This window comes from Alligator mississippiensis, chromosome 1 (assembly GCF_030867095.1).
Source record: "Alligator mississippiensis isolate rAllMis1 chromosome 1, rAllMis1, whole genome shotgun sequence".
NCBI lineage: Eukaryota > Metazoa > Chordata > Crocodylia > Alligatoridae > Alligator > Alligator mississippiensis.
This window is the reverse complement of record NC_081824.1, coordinates 244,103,260-244,119,652: the sequence shown is the minus strand read 5'-3', so window position 1 is coordinate 244,119,652 and position 16,393 is coordinate 244,103,260. Positions and strand designations below refer to the sequence as shown.

General features: G+C 51.8%; 2 protein-coding genes and 1 non-coding gene across 8 annotated transcripts in view; all 3 read right to left on the bottom strand.

Moving 5' to 3' along the window:
* Nucleotides 1-259: 259 nt before the first annotated feature.
* C1H12orf57 (chromosome 1 C12orf57 homolog) lies at nucleotides 260-1,549 on the bottom strand. The gene is made up of 4 exons (XM_019476023.2): nucleotides 1,390-1,549; nucleotides 1,029-1,142; nucleotides 759-935; nucleotides 260-622 (listed from the first exon to the last, which is right to left on the bottom strand). Exons 1-4 carry the CDS (start codon nucleotides 1,532-1,534, stop codon nucleotides 474-476), a joined length of 585 nt encoding a protein of 194 aa, XP_019331568.1. The 5' UTR covers nucleotides 1,535-1,549; the 3' UTR covers nucleotides 260-473.
* Nucleotides 1,245-1,303, bottom strand: LOC132248024 (U7 small nuclear RNA). The gene has a single exon (XR_009459379.1). It is a non-coding gene; the product is annotated as a U7 small nuclear RNA (small nuclear RNA).
* Nucleotides 1,550-2,767: 1,218 nt separating the features above from the next.
* The window catches only part of ATN1 (atrophin 1), a 51,626-nt gene continuing 38,000 nt past the window's right edge, over nucleotides 2,768-16,393 (bottom strand). For 4 of the 6 annotated variants that reach the window (XM_019476259.2, XM_019476262.2, XM_019476260.2 and 1 more), the window contains exons 5-10: nucleotides 13,916-15,915; nucleotides 9,328-9,550; nucleotides 8,474-9,191; nucleotides 4,387-4,530; nucleotides 3,877-4,057; nucleotides 2,768-3,095 (exon numbers count right to left, since the gene is read on the bottom strand). In XM_019476259.2, the coding sequence (XP_019331804.1) occupies nucleotides 3,017-3,095; nucleotides 3,877-4,057; nucleotides 4,387-4,530; nucleotides 8,474-9,191; nucleotides 9,328-9,550; nucleotides 13,916-15,915 (3,345 nt within the window). In that variant the 3' untranslated portion in view covers nucleotides 2,768-3,016. Of the gene's footprint in view, nucleotides 3,176-3,876; nucleotides 4,058-4,386; nucleotides 4,531-8,473; nucleotides 9,192-9,327; nucleotides 9,551-13,915; nucleotides 15,916-16,393 lie in introns of all 6 variants that reach the window. The other 2 variants (XM_014603950.3, XM_019476264.2) reach the window with 1 other exon arrangement.

Genomic DNA, 16,393 nt, shown 5'->3' with positions numbered 1-16,393 from the left:
ATTCCTTGTGCTGCAGCCATAGCACTCTATTTCAAAAGTCACCAGGTACCAAGTCTTTACTCCCAGGCAGAAGGGTTGTACCGTGGGGGGGAGCTGTCTCCTCTCCATTTCCTGGGACCAGGCTCAGGCAGAATGCCCTCACAGCAGAGCTACAGCAGGGCAGGACTGCTGAGGGAGGAGCAGGAAAGCAAACCTCCCTTCTGCCTCATCATCACCCATTGGAAACAGCTTAGGACACAGCCCTGGGACTCAATGGGACCACTCTTAAAACAACTTTTATTCACAAGCAGAAGCAGCACACTGTCTCATGCAGGCACGTAAAACACAACGCCGCAGACACACAAAGAAGCTTCTGAGCTTCCGAGGCACTGGGGGCTCCTGGGGCCCCACCTGCAGCTGGACAACCGCAGCCCGACCGGGATGCCAGGAGCCAGTGCCCTCATACTCAGCTGGAGCTGGACAGGGTCCCAGCTTCATGAGGCTGCCACCCCACCTGTCCCCGACCCATGCGGAGGCAGCGTCATGGGTGGCAGGAACATGGCTTTCAGCTTCCCAGACATGCTGGCGATCTCTGGGTCCTGAGATTCATAGGATTTTATCAGCCGGGCAAACTTCAGGACCCCTGAGAGACAGAGAGAGAAGGGGGTGGGGGGAGACAGAGCTGAGGGGCCAGCCCTCTGCCAGGCCGCCATTCACCAGGCCCAGCGGCAGCCGGGTGCCCCTGGTGACGCGGGATAGCGGGCAGGGGCTGACCCCACCTTCCCCGTCGCTGCTGAAGCCGTAGGCTTTGATGACGTCCTGCTGGATCTGCGTGGCCACGGGCAGCAGGAACTGCAGCATCTTGCCCATGTCGTTGCAGGCATTGTCCCGCGCCTCATCCAGGCGCTGCGCGTTCTCCGGGGCGCCGAACGCCTTGAGCACCTCGGCCAGCACCACTGCGGGCAGGGCACAGGCGTGGGGGGCGGCTCGGCACCCAGCAGCCCCGCCGCCACTGCCCGCCCCCGAGCGAGGGGACGGGAGATGCTCACCTTTGGCTTGCTCCGCGCTCAGCGGCGCCGCCGAGGCCGGGCCCGAGGCCGCCATGGGGCGCTGCAGGCTGGACATGCAGGCAGGGCGCGGGCTCCTCAGGCACCTACCGCCGCCTGCAGGGGCGGAGGAGCCACTGCCAGGTCGGAGCACAGCGCTCGGATCAATAAAGCCCCCGCGCCGTAACCCCTCCCAAAATCCACTACCTTTGTACGCGCTGGGGCCCCTCGCTACGCGAGGGACTGCTGGACAAATACTAAAAGAGCTGAAATCACTGCCCAGTGTGTACAACCCCCCGAACCCCCCACCCAGCCCGAGTATCGCCCAGGTTAGGGTGACTCCGGCTGTGAGTCGCAAACCCACTCCGCAGGTTCGCGGAAGGCTCCTGAAACGCAGCCGCCGCTCCCGGGAAATGTCCGCAGCGCCGCGGCGGCTCCCCGCGCCCCCCCGCCTCGCTGGCGCCGCGGCGCTCGGCTTCCAGCCCGCGCTCGGGCGAGTTCGCCGGCATGCAAATGAGCCGCCTTCCCATTGGAGCAGGGGCCCGAAGCTCCACCCCCGGCCTGTCCGCGCCCTGCAGGTTTCGGCAGCACTGGCTGGAGGCCCCGCCCCCTGCCCCTACCTCCCAGTCCAGGTGCGGCGGTGCACGCTCCTGGCCTCTCTGGCCTGGCCTTGCAGCTGGGGACTCACGCGCCCCCATCAATAGCACGGGCCTAGTGCTGGGGAGGGCGCCACAGGGGGCTCTGTGCCTCATCACCAGCTCACTCCACCTCCTGCCAGGCAGGGCAGAGGGGGCACTGCCCTTCATGCCTCTGCGTGCCTCGCTTGCTGCCAGGGCCCCCAGGCACTTAAATGAAAACCACAGAGTCCGTTTCTGGAAGGGTTTCATTTTGTTTGTAAGAGCTTCATATATATATTTTATATATAAATTATTAGAATGTGTGTTCGGGGTTCTGAGCGCATGGAGGACTTCATTGGGGTGTTTCCCCAGAGCTCTCTTTCTTGTTTTTCCTTTTCTCTTTTTAATGTTTTAAGTAAATATATATATATATATTTATATATATATATATATATGCATGTGTGTGTGCGGATATATATAATGTGTGGGTGTGTATGTGTGTACATATATATACACACACACGTACATATACACACACACACTCACACAGACAGAGATATACAACTGTGAGATCAGACACGCACGTGGGGACTGGGAAGTCACACATTGCTACGCAAAACTGCCACGTCTAATGGGATGTGCATGGATTAAAAGTACATCAACTGGAATAAGAGAGGGGAAAGAGGCAGCCACCATCTTGAACACAGTCCCATGGTGCTTTGCACCTGCTGGCCATACCTGTTCCCTTGAGGTGGGGGAAAACACAGCCACCATCTTGAAAACAGTCCCATGGTGCTTTGCACCTCATAGCCAGGCCAGTCCCTCAGGGGTTGGGTGGGAAAGTAGAAGTGGCCATTTGAAGAGTTCCAATAGTGCTTTGCGTCTCTTTGCCATGTTCATTCCCAAAGTGGGTTCGGAGAGTAGGAAGCCACATTGGCCAGTTTCCAAAAGTCCCATGATGCTTTGCATCTCTAGGCCATATCTCACATCCAAAATAGCAGGGTGGGAGGCATTTTGAAAAAAAGTTCACATCAGGTTCTGAGGGTCTGCCTCTTGGCCATATCTGCTCATGCAGGGAAGCAGAAAAGGCTACCACCACGTATAGAAAGGTCCCATCATACTTCATACTTTTGTTTTTTTTATTAGGTACAACCACTCTCTCAAAAGAGATTCTGGAACAGCAGCCATTTTGAATCCCCACAATTCCTTGTACTTCAAGCTCTCTGTCACATTAACTTTGTCTTTCTCAGTGCCCCTCTTGAAGTCATGCCATGGTTCCAAACATTTTTTAGGCATCTCACTCCCTCCCCACTTCTCTCCCCTCCTCTCTGCTCCCAGGATGGTCATCTTGTTCTTTCCATCCTTCCTTCTCTTTCACTGTGCTGAACAGGCCCAGGATTCATCACTCTGCAGCTTCCCCTCTCCCAAGATTTGGTTGATTGATTGTTTCTCTCTGGAGAGGGAGATGTGATGATATCATTGCAAGGGTTGGGTTTCATTTAAAGGGGTTTGTCACTTTCTTTCTTCAGGTGACTGGCAGAGGTGAAAGAAAAGGAGTACAGAGGACAAGAGGCAGAGGGGGGGGGGGTGGAAAGAACACAAGTTTAATAAAGCAAATTGTATTGAGCCTTTTAGTAAAAATGAATCTGTCCCCAGTGAAGATACTGGCTCAAAACTGAATCCTTTAAAATTCTTAGGAAAGTAAAACCTTGTCTCTCTGCAAATCAGAGATAATTCTTCCCTATCAGTGTACCGTTCCCAGTGCTGCTGCCCAGGGAAGGGTCCTTGCAGAGAAGAAGAGTTCAATCTCTATGAGCCTTTCAGTCCTTAACCCACAAGGGAATCAGTGAGGGTTAGTACCAATACTAGCTTTTGTCACATATACCTTTGTCTTCTTAGGAACAGGGCCAAGACCCCACATACTCATTTTGCCCAAAGGCTAATCAATACTTGTCATATGTGAATGGCATCCAATTATTACCATGGGCCTACAATGGAACTTGTGACTTACAAGTGAACATATTTAACCTAGACCTTGTGACCTAGAAGTGAACTCTGCGTGCCCTCAGAGTTCAGTTCAGACTACAGCCACTGCCCCAAACCAAAGAACTGCCCCTCCTATTCCTTGACTGCACCAACTCTCCCATTCTTCAGCTAGATTTGAACTGGTGCCCAAGAGGTGAAAGTTAAGCATCCCATTTACCTAACCCTGAAAGGCTGTGGCTTCTTTTTACCTGTAATAATCCTCCTGTGTAGGAAGCGGCACTCCATGCAAAGGGTGATGGGCATGGAGCCACTGCTGCTGCTCCAAAGCCAAACGTTGCAGCTCTGCCGACTGTGCGTGCATGGCCTGGAGTTGATGAGCTGCTGACATGGGAGCAGAGAGAGATCCTGGCAGGTCCCTGTAGGGGGCAGCTGCATTCAGGGAGAAAGAGCAGATCAAGTCAACCTACCAGACCCATCCTTACCCATTCTCCCCTGATTCTGTCATGATGACCCAGCACAACCCACACCCAATCCACCCATGTCTATTCCACACCTGGGCTCCCTGTCAAAGTTCTGTCAATGCCCCTCAATTCTGACATGCTGGCCTCCTGATTTTCCACTCCCTGCCCTGCAACACTGCACAACTCTGTTCATGCATCTCCATTTGAACCTACAGCCTTCCCTGTTATCTAATTTCTATCCTTTTGCAGTGTCAGTGCCCTTCACATGTGGCTCACAGCTGTCACTGGTGTTCTTACCAAAAAGCTGGTGGCGCAGCACTTCATTCTCATGGAGGGGGTGAGGAAGTAGTGGGTTGGGGATGGTACCAGCTGGGTACGGTATCCGAGTGAGATGTGACCCTGATGCCAGTGGGTCAATAAGGGGGTGAACAGAGGCTGAGGCTGGTGACAAAAAATACCAACTGGTTACTGGGTTGTGCTACCTCAGAAGCAAAGTAGGGAAATGCAGAAAGAAACAAAAGGGAAGAGTATAAGACAGACAGCCATACAGACTGACAGAAGACAGCTCTGTATTAGGGACAGATCCATTTCAAGATTAGATGATGCAGTTATTCAATTTTAGTATCATTCATTTCTGAACTTGCTCTTTGTGTCCTCACTATACAGCCAGGTTTGTGTAAACTGGCTCTGCCTGTCCATGTATACACCCCTCTTAGCTGCAACTATATATCTCAACATTTTGGCACTTCCTATGTTCCAAAGTGCCAGGCACATCTCCCTAAAGCTGGATGTGGATGCAAGTACTGTAGCTTATTGCATGCAGAAGTAGGTCCTAGGAACAAAAATTTGTAGCTTTGCTGGACACTAAAAAACACAAAATTAACACAGACAATGATTTCATGACTCATTACAATTACTGTACCTACTCCCTCTGATAACCTCTCTGTATTCCACAAGTAATACTAGCCCTATTTCCTTTTGAATGGCTTTATGCTTTTTACAAAATTAGGTATAGCTATCTCAACTAGTCTTTATTCAGTCAGTAATTACATAGTTAAGTTCTCATTGCTCTACAGGTTCAGTGCACACTTTCCTTCTTAAGTGACAACTCTCACTTACATAATGAGATGTAAGCAGAGATAACCGCTCACTCAGGTATTTAACTTAGGCTGTATCTGCTTCTTTCCTGGACCTAAAGGACATTTTGTGCCCTATGGTTCATCTAATATCTCTCCAAACTATGTAGTTCAGCCAGTAAAAGATATGGTCAAACAAATCTTGCTTCTTTCTTGCACAACATAAGGCTCATGCACCAGAAGGGATACTTTTTAAATTACCTTTCACTTTGAGGGCCTCTATTTTGGGTGGCTAACATACAACATATAATTTAGAGGCTTAGCCTTAGGTTTCATGTTCGAAAGTATTGGCTAGTCTGTGAACACACATAATTTGGAACATGGATAAATCAATAGAGGGTGCTAGATGCTGGAGGGAAGTGCAGTAGGGAGGACATTTCTTCAGCTCATTCTGTGTAGCCCAATTGGTGAAATATGCTCTACTCTCAGTGCCTCACACAGTATAAACCACCTGCAGTTGAACAGAGCAGGAATTTCTATGGGCTAGGGTGTTTCTGTGTCCATTGCTGCTAGGACCCCTGCATTCCCCTCAGCACTGGATACTAGTTGTCAGGGCATATATGATTCTGTGTGTATGTGGGTTTATATGGTCCTGGTTTTGGCAGCCATTCTTGGTCACATTATTGGCTAGTCTTGGTCACATATTGGCTAGTCTGTGAACACATGTAATGAAACAGTTGTTTCATAACCAAGCTGGCTGTGGAGCTCTGGCTTATGTTTTTCAGATGTTGAAGACCCACAAGTCCAAAACTTAAGGAAATTACAACTAGAAGTGGTTCTATACTGTAAATTTAAAAGCAAATATTTGAAGAAGGTCTTGTGATATTGGATGGTGGATGGCTGGACAGAGCCAGCCAGGTTTTGGCTAATCAGTCTTATTCTGTAGGAGGCAGAGAAATTGAGCTATCTGAGTGCAGCCTTAGTGTTTGGTGGGCCAACACAGATCCAGCGATTACATAGTTTCACATTTAACACAGTCAATGCTCAGAGCTTCTGCTGAGTGCTGTGGGGCTGCATTAGGACAGCCAATGGAGCCAGTGCAGCTGTGATGTTCATGCCTTACACCTACATTCACAGTGAAACAGGTAAGCTGATCCTGTCCTAGGCCGTAGAGCAAGCATGGTTCTCAGAGCCTGGAATGCCTGGAGAAGGGCAGAACAGCTGTGTGTAGATAAGAAGATCTCTACAAGTGACCTGAGGGCTAGAACCTGCTCTCAGAAGCATCTGAATCTTCTGGTGCAGAATCATAAAGTAACACCAAAGTTGGGTTTGAAGGGACCTCAGGAGGTCACCTAGTCCACACCCCTGCTCCAGGGCAGGATCATCCCTATCTAATCCATCCTAAACAAGTGTTTTTGTAAGTCAGCGCTGTCAAACTTGTGGCCCATGGAGTCAAGCCATGTGGCCCACAGGACTCATACAGGAATCAGAAATTAGAGGTGGGGCCAATGATGTGCAGGGCCTGCCACCAAAAACTGGGACATAGAGGCCTGCAAGTAACGTATTAGTGGCAGGAGGTGAGCAATGACTGCGTTAACCTCTGCAGCCACCACCACTCCCACATCTAGCCTGAGAGGAGCCCTGCATCTGGATCCAGTCAGGGAGGCAGGGTAAACTGGCATCTTGGTCTAACTTACTATTAAAAGTGCATGAGCAACCCTCACCTACAACTATCAGGCACAGTACCCAAAACCTTCAAGAACATCCTAACTTGCCACAGGTAAAACAGGGGGATGAGGACACGGTCAGTGTCCTGTCACTTCAGCAACAGGAAATAGCTTGTTAAAATACACTTGAGGGATCCAAGGAAGAGGGACATGCTCCCTGCTACACAGAAAGGCAAAATCCCCCACAGTCCATACCAACATGATCATGGGGTAAAATCCCTTTCTGATCCCAAATGTGGCAATCAGTCTTATCCTAAGCAGAGGAGCAAGACCTCTAACCAGGAACTACCAGGGTTTCTTTAGGTTCCAGCAGGAGTGCTGGCACACCCCAGTCAAAATCCCTAGCTCTGGCTGCAGTCAACAACTAATGCTTCTGAAGATTAAAAAACCCCAGTGCCTATCAGGAAAGGAAAATAACCCCTATCCCAGCCCTGTGTGGCAACCAGAAAAATCCAGAAGCATGGGAAAAACCAAACACCCTCTATTCCATTCAGCAACCTGGGGACTGCCAACACAACTCCATGTGACTCACCCTCACTGGAGAGCCAAAACCCCCCTTTCTGTCATTCCATCCGTTCCATCAACTTGTCGTAGCCTTTTGTTTCATAACCAAGCAGGCTGTGGAGCTCTGGTGAGTGCTGTCCTCTCCAGTTTCTGACGTGTATGGGGAAGTCTCTTAGATTAACACCTTGTCATGCATCCTCAGATGCATCACGAGCAGGTCCAAGGAGGTGATCCTCCCCCTCTATGCGACATTGGTCAGGCCACAGCTGGAGTACTGCATCCAGTTCTGGGCGCCACACTTCAGGAGGGATGTGGACATGGAGAGGGTCCAGAGGAGGGCCACTTGCATGATCAGGGGGCAACAGAGTAGGCCCTATGGGGACAGACTATGGGACCTGAACCTGCTCAGCCTACACAAAAGAAGGCTGAGAGGGGATCTGGTGACCACCTACAAACTGGCCAAGGGGGACCAGCAGGCAATGGGAAAGTCCCTGTTCCCCCAAGCACTACTGGGAATTGCAAGGAATAATGGCTATAAGCGGACTGACAGTAGGTTCAGGCTAGACATCAGGAGGCACTACTTCACAGTCAGGGTGGCTAGGAACTGGAACCAACTGCTTGCCCCTACCCTGGGGGTCTTCAAAAGGAGGCTAGACAATCGCCTAGCCGGGGTTGTTTGACCCCAGCATCCTTTCCTGCCCATGGCAGGGGGTCGGAGTTGATGACCTGCTTAGGTCCCTTCCAACCCTACCAACTATGAAACTATGAAACTATTTCCAGATATTGCTCTTTGCAGCACACTCCAGGTATTGCTACTCTTGTATCACTCCTGACCAAAACTTATCCAATCTCTTTTTGAAAAATTCCTGTGATGGATATTCCACAACTCCCCTAGGGAGTGAAGAAACCTACTTTGCTGCAATACCAAGACATTGCTATGCCGTACCCTATTCTCTGCAGCAAGAGAGAAAAGCTGCTATCCATCTTCTTTGTTCAGATATTCAGAAGAGAAAGAGACTATGAAAAGTAAACAAAGAATGAGGGATCCCCTATTCTGTGTCCCCACATGCCCCTCACCTGCATGGATGGCATCCTGCTGGTGCAGATGAAGGTGGGAGTGGATGTGCGAGTGCTGGTGATGATGGGGTGTCACATTGAGCATCTGCAGCCGGGCCAGAGGGTCGTTGCTCAGAGCAGCAACCCGCTCTGCATGCTGCCTTTCAGCTGCCAGTCGCTCGGCATATGACATGTCAGGGCGCAGGGTTGGGCCAGCTGCTAGTGCCAGCCGTTCCCGCTCCAGGTGACCCAGCCCTGGGTGGAAGGGAAAAGTGGGATGCAGGCCTGGGGCTGCCTGGAGAGCCAGCCCCCCATGGCGTGGGAAGGGATCCATGGCAGCAGCAGGAACAGCATGGAGCTGGTCCAGTTCAGCTGGCTTGACTTCGAACCCAGGCTTGAGGCGCTCACGCAGGTCCCGGTCCCTCAGGTCTCGCTCACGGGCTTCTCGTTCCCGCAGCTCCCGCTCCCGTGTGGCTGGGTCACTGCTGTAGATAGCTGGCACATTATAGCCCAGCAGGCCTGGGTCAACTGCACCCAGCGGCACATAGAAGGGGTGATTGCGGTTGCTGGGGGACATGACATGGGGCCGGGCGTATTCACTTAGGGTGCGCAAAGCTGGAGTGTCGGGGCCCAGGTATGGTGGGACAGTAGCCACAGCACTGCCCTGCTCAAAGGATGGACGGTGAGGAACGGACCCCAGAGACGAACATTCCACTGGACGCCCCTCCTGTGCCATCTTCTGCAAAAGAGCAGAGAGAAGCTTCTCAGTGTCAAAGCCCAGCCAGTTCTACCCCCAGGAGGAAGCACTGTGATCCTCCAACACTGGCTCCTGCACTGCCCCATTCTCTTCCCAGGGGGGACATGGTGACACCTACCACACTTCGCTCCAGCTCTCTCTCCTTCTCTCGCTCTCTCTCCTTCTCCCTTTCACGTTCCCTCTCCCGTTCCTTCTCTTCCCGGGCCTTCTGCTCTGCTTCTCTGCGGACCTTCTCCACTAGGTCTGCTCGTTTCTTGGCCAGCTTGGAGCCATCCAGGGGCACAAAATACAGGTCTGTGCGAGAGCAGGAGTTGAAGCCACGGTCTAGGTGTTTGTTAAACCTGAGGAGAAGAACTGAAGCATGAGTGTCAGAACTAGAGAGATGGAGCAGCAGAGAAATGCAGAGGGCTGAGTCCACCTAGGAAACATAATGTGTAAGGGAGAGAGTGTGTTGGAAATCTGGAGCAGTGAGGGCTGTAGAAGGCAGCTATGCACCACACACTTGGGAAAACAAAGTTACTTACCAGTCACTGGAGTTATTCAAGATGTCCGCCCCCCCCCCCCCCCCCCACACACACAATTTCACTACAGATGACAGTGTTCCTCAGTGTCCCTCACCCTGACTTTTGAACAGACTTCTCTGTCTTAACAGTATCCACACTGTATATTCAAGTTGAAGCAAGGGAAGCTTAGGTTAGATATTAAGAAAAGCTTTCTCATTAGAATAGTAAAGCACTGGAACAGGCTACCCAGAGAGCTTATGGACTCTCCATCCATATAAGTTTTTAAGACCTGGCTAGACAAAGCCCGGGCTAGAATGATATAGCTGGGGATTGCCTTGCTTTGAGCAGGAGCCTGGATTAGATGACCTCCTTAGGTCCCTTCCAACCCTCATTTTCTATGATTTTATAATTTTAGCAGGCTAATTCTCAGGTCCAAGGTGTGAGATAGATAGGTTGTTGCATGAAGATTCGCTAACATGTACTCTGTGGAGGCCCCTCCTATCAGACAAACAGGGGAAGAGTGTGATCCACTGCTTCTGGGGGTGTGCTGCTACCACTGAAAGCCTCTTGGCTAAAACCCCTGAGCCCATTGAAAGTCCAAATGGGAGTACCTGTGTTGGATGTGATCCTGTGCTCCTACAAACCCCAGAGAGTGTGCTAAGGTCTTAAGAAAATGTGGAATTAGGTATCCCACGAGTTGTGGGATGTCAGCCAGTCCCCCTGGTGCAATGAGAGGATGACAGGTGCTAGTGTCACCATCTTAAGTTGTAACCTACAGAAGAACCAACTGAACTGCCAGGATGGGATGCCATCAACCCTTTCTCTTCAGGACAAGGAAATGACCACTGTCAAACCCCTTTCCCTCAAGCATGGGGATATCTTTTTATCATGCTTCCAATGCCAACAAGGATTCATAAGAAGAGCCCCTGAAGCAGGAGGGAGAAAGGAGGGTTTGCTGTAGGGAACATGTGGAATTATGTAGTGTCATCATGAACTACTGTCCAGAACCCTAAGATCCAATGTTATCTGGGCCCAAATTAGATAAAAACAGGCCAAAAGGTTCTGCAAGGGAGGATTCCTTTATCCCATCATCAAACTTCCTGCCTGCTGAAAGAGTCATGGTAGAAGATGGTAAGAACAAAAAGTTGAGGATCTGTCCTTACGGAAACATACCTTCTTGCCTTGGCTTTGACCATCACAGTTGGTCAAAAGTTGCAGGCCAATGAGAGGAGTATAGCTGGTACTGATTGTTGTGCTGACAGGTAGAAACATGCAGTCCAAAGGACACGGCCTGTGAATCCTTGTGGCAGACTAAGACTTGGTCAGTTTTAGATGAGAAAAGTACTGGCCCTTCAAAAAGGAGATCCTCCACAGCTCTTGGGACCTCTAGGGACCCCAAAACCCTGCAGCCCATACAACCTTCTCATGTACTGGCCACAGAGTGAGAAGTCATATTTACTTTCTAATGCAGCCTAGGTAACATTTTACCCACCCACTGCTCCTCTGGTATCAGAGAGAAAAATGAAGTCCACACGTTCTGTGGGAAGATCCTTGGCTACAGAAGCAATATGCTCAAAGACAGGGCTAGCAGGGTTTGTTATTTAGTTATTCTAAATTATACACTTGTGGAGGAATGACTGTTTGTGGAAGAGGTCCAAAGTCTGGGAGCATTTTCTTTTTAGGAACTGACTTGTACAGGCCTGCCCTCTCTTTAGCCACTGCTACAACTTGTGAAGAGGACGCAGCAGGGGAACAGAACAATTCCACCCCCGTCAGAAGGACTCAATAATTTCTGTCCACCCTCTTTTCAGTAGGGAGCCCTGACACCAAAATTTGCTACACAAATTGGGTAAACTTTCCAGGACCAGTACAACCTGACACAGCTCAGGATGGGGCAAGACATCAAACAAGGTATGAAAGGAAGGTTCAACTAGGTCTTCTGACAAAATACTGAGCTCCCTCACAACTGATCTCATCAACTGCCAGCATCCCCCACAAGAAACCATAAACCCAGCGAAGAAGATGACCCACATGGGGCTGCATGCAGTGATGGAAAGGACAGGCTGGTGTCGAGGAGAATCAGGATGGCAGTGCTTGGGGTCTTGAGGCACCCAAAGCTCCAAGGCCAACAGGGATATTCCAGAAAGGTATGGACCTATCCCTGCTGGCAATGGCCAGCCAGTTAATCAGTATAGTATAGTCAACTGTCATAATGGCTGTTTTTCCCTTGGGTGGCTTAATGTGGAGACTGGTAGGGGCAGAGACATCCACATTCATGAGACAGAGTCAGAAGTAGATGTGGAGGAGGCAACCTCTACAGGCAGTGCCAACTACCTGTGTGTTAGTTGGGATATCAAAACCTGGAGCATCAGGATGGAAAAGTGCCTCTTGGCACCAGGGCCCTTCAATAAGTTATCAAGGAGGGAGAAACTGGGCTCCTGTGGAACAACAAGCTTCATTTTAGCTGACAACCTGAAGGCAGGAGCTGGGCAAATTCTCTCTCAGCAGGGGGAGCAACCAGTACTGCTGATGTGCTCTGGTCCAGTCTAGAGACAAAGCATCTAAACTTGGTTGCCTTCCCCTTGCCAGGTCATACTATAGGCATGATTCTGTCTCAGGCGGGGTGTTGGACTAGATGACCTATGGAGGTCCCTTCTCTTATGACTTCAATGTTGGTGACACTTGGCTCTACGGGAGGGCTGGATGACACAGCAACCTGTTCAACAGGCACACTACAGCCCTGCAGCACGGCCATAGAGGTACCCAGCTCTCTACAAGCTTCTTCTGAAGTCTTTGAGATATGGGAAGTCTTGGGGCCTGGTTGGTGACTTAGTGATTCTCTAATGAAACATCTGCCAACCTATGAGGTGCTCCTGCCTGGGGATCTACCTCTGGAACGAGGTCTCAAGCACAAAGATCAAACCAAGTTTGCTGATGCCAAGGAAGGAGGTTGGCATGAGGAAACACCACCAGACCATGTTCAGGGCTGGGCTGGAAGCTTGGTTTCTAAATCTGACTCTGGGATTGTAGCCTTTTCTAGGAGGACTATTTGGAGCTTCCATGCTCTCTGTCTACAAGATGTGGGACTGGTTTAGATGAAAATGACTGTTTGAGGTAGGAACCATCCCAATGCAAGAGAAATGGCTGTGAAACCCAGGAGAGTTTGGAGATGGCATCCCCATAAACAAAGGAGGAAACTCTTACTCCTGGAAAATGGTGACAACAAGCTCCACAGAAAGAAATAACAGGTGGTCACCAGAAAAGGAAAAATAAATTGGGGGTCCCCCAAATGGCTGTGCTGCATGGCACAGATAAAAACAACAACAGTAAGGGAGGAGGTAGGGGTTGAGAGCACCAAACCTAGTCTGGAAGTTGCATCCTTTTCCTTTTACTCCCAAAAAGGTTTTGAGGTAAAATAAGTAATAATAAAGAAGATAATGATGAGGCAATAAAAAGCAATGATAACACTGAAAATGGAAGAAAGCAGCTGTGTGTGATATCTGAACAAAATGCAGGCTGCAGAGCAGACTGACACAGAAGCACACCCCCTAAGCCAGGTGGTTGAGAGGACCTGAGAAGCAGGATGTGTGCACCACCCTGTAAACCTTTGGTGCAAGAGGGGAGTCAGGGCAGTGCTGGACTGCATGCCACAGATGCTGCTGAATCTCCATTCAGATCTCAGGGGCCCGAGACACACCTACAAGTGAGAAGGTGTATGTGCACAACAATGCCAAGGAGAACCCCCTCTTCCTTTGCCCTTCCATCTACCTCCATGGCCTAAATTCCACTTCCCAGGGTAAGATTTTTCACCTCTCTCCTGCCATAACTTGCTACTGTGGCAGCACCCAGGGGCAATGAAACAATCTGCAAATGGCCGAGGAACGTTTCCCTACCTGGTGCAGGCACTGCCACAACACCACCCACACATTGCAGCCATTAGTCAAGCCAGGGGAAAGGGCCATCAGGAAAGCATGGCATGAAGGGACTGGACTGGCTGTACCCTACTGCCTGCTCCTATTTATGCTGTGGGCTACACTGGCCCAGCACAGACACTCATGCTCAGGAGAGGTCTCACTCTTTGACTTCAGTGGGGGTGAGCCCTGGCATACAATTGTCCTTCCCACCTGTCTCTTTCCCCATCTTTTCCTATCATGTCCCACCCCCACTCCCCACCTCTACTCTGTCTCCCTCTTCCCTTCTCACCTGGCTGACTGGCTGGCGTGACTTGGTATGTCCACCACTTTGGGGGCTGGTGAGGGACTTCGAGTGGGCGGCACTGGGCTCTCTGGGGGCTCATACTCCTCTGATGGCTCTTGCTTAATTTGTGCAGTGCTCAGTGGCAGTGGTGGCAGCGGGGCAGCAGGGACTCCGATGCCTCCAGGCAGTGGGGGAGCAGTGGGGGTGGGGGTCGGGGAGGGAGTCTTGTAGTTGCCAGTCGCAGGAGAAGAGGTCACCCCATACCCAGGCGGCGTGGCCACATGGAATGATGAAGCAGAGGATGAAGGGGGAGAGCCTGGCTTGTAGGCAGGCGGGGGCTGGAATGTAGGGACAGGTGAGGCTGCCCGCTTCCCATAGGGGGCCACAGCAGGTGGCGGTATGGGGGGCGACACTGTTTTATAGGGGGCTGAGGAGGAGGAGGCCATGGTAGCTATGACAGTGGAGAGAGTGGCAGATGCAGAAGTGACTGGGGGTCCAGCCCCATGTGCGGGAGAAGGTGGGGGTGGTGGGGGGAAGGTGTAGGTGGCAGGACTCTGACCCTGTGGGTGGGCACAGACCCCTTGGTATGTGCCCTGGGAAGAGGAAGAGGAAGAGGCGGAGGAGGAGGAGGAGGAGGAGGAGGAAGAGGAGGAGGAGGAGGAGGAGGCGGCGGCAGAGGCAGAGGAGGAGGCAGACGAGGGGGCAGGGGTGGAGGAGGAGGCAGCAGCAGCTGAAGGAGCCTGACTATATGTGGCCTGGCTGTGGGGTGGGTAGAGGCGCAGCCCATAGGCAGCATGTGAAGGGTGATGAGTGCCTGACTCCATGGGGTGTGGGTAACCTCCTGTTGGCTGAGGAGGAGCTGCTGTGGCTGGAGAAACACCCCCTCCACTGCCAGGGCCATGGTGGTGCTGCTGTGATGACTGCTGGTGGTGGGAGGCCTGGCCAGGAAAGGAGGCAGGAGGATGGGAGCTGGTGTTGCCCAATGGGCGGCTGTACGGTGGTGGACCCTGGCTCCACACGGGCTGGGAGGGCAGAGAGGGCTGGGTGTACTTGGGAGGCTGGCTGGAGACAGAGAGAGCACTAGGGAGGGGGAAGGAGTGGGCATAGGAAGCACTGTAGTTAGGCAGGGTCTGGGCAGGGGAAGGTGGGAGATATTGAGCAGAGGAGCTGGAAGGGGGTGGGGGAGCATAAGGATAACGTGAAGGGGCCAAGGCTGGTGCCTTGTCCTGCCCCATGCCATGGGGTGATGGGAGGTGTCCACTCAGAGCCTGCCCCACCATCCCTGGAGAGTTGGAGGCGGCAGCCACGTTATTCAGTGGGCGCAGGGCTGGCGGGGGAGGTAGGTTGGCTGAGACATGGGGAAAGGAAGGGGCAGAGACTGGGGGTGCAGCTGGGGGGTTGGCTGGAGGTGTTTTCTGAGGAGGCAGCCCTGCTCCCATGGCAGCCAGGGAGATGGGTGTAGTGGGCGGAGGGTTGTGCTTAGCACCAAGGTTCTGTTCACGTGCCCCTGGTGCTGGAATGCCTCCCACTCCATTGGTGCCTTTGGCCCCAACCTGGACCACATTGGCAGTAGGATAAAGAGGAGCATGGGCAGAGGAGGAGGAAGAATTGGAGGAGGAAGAAGAAGCAGGCTGTGGTGCTTGGGCCTGGAAAATCCTGGAAGTCTGCGTCTCAAGTTGAGAGTGGTAACTCCCTCCAGGGGGCTGAGGGTGGACCTCACCAGCTAGGCCAAAGCCTGGCTCAGATGGACGGCCTAGACTGTCAGTAGGAGGGGCAGCTGGGGGGCTCTGGGGGAAGAGTGGGGGGTGGTGGTAGGCATGGGATGGCCCCTGGGACAGCACAGAGGAGGAATCTGAGTCATTCTCCACACTGCCAGGGCTGTAGACACTGGGCGAGGTGCTGCGGTTATCCTGGTCAATGTCCCGGGGGTCGCTGCTCATCTCGTCATTGAAGCTGTGGCCATCGAGGCTGTCAACATCTGAGGGAGACTGAGGACATGGCAGCTCCTGGGCAGAGGGAGAAGGGAGATATTACACAGGCTCACAAGCCTCCAGAGTCTGCTCTCTAAAGCTCCCAGCCTGTGCTGCTGGAGCCATTACAGGAGATTGCTCTGTCCTATAATCAGCAGAGTCTTCTCTTCGAAATTTGTAGGGATACTGAGGGCAGTCCAACCCACTTCTCACTTGTCCTTAATGGGTATCTCCCAGAAGATGCAACAACAGCAGATTTATCAGGGACAGAAGGCAATGTTACTTGAAAAGTATCAATAACAAACCTAGCAACCTCCATCTGAATAGCAAAAAATACAGCGCAGACAACAAGGGCTGATGTGTCCTGACCCCACACTCTGCAGAAAGGTCAGTGTCATTAGCCCAACATACAGAGGGTGTAACTGAGGCCTACAGATTAGTGGTGTCAGCTCTCAGGGGGTCTTTGGAAGAAAGGGCTGAAACCCATAATCAGTTATGGGCCCTGGATGAAGGT

Excerpts from the sequence above, each read along its gene's own strand:
- C1H12orf57 (XM_019476023.2), bottom strand. The coding sequence starts at position 1,534 with ATGCCGGCGAACTCGCCCGAGCGCGGGCTGGAAGCCGAGCGCCGCGGC. Across the intron at positions 936-1,028 it reads GAGCGCGGAGCAAGCCAAAG|TGGTGCTGGCCGAGGTGCTC; the intron begins GTGAGCATCTCC and ends CCCTGCCCGCAG. Across the intron at positions 623-758 it reads CTTCAGCAGCGACGGGGAAG|GGGTCCTGAAGTTTGCCCGG; the intron begins GTGGGGTCAGCC and ends TCTGTCTCTCAG.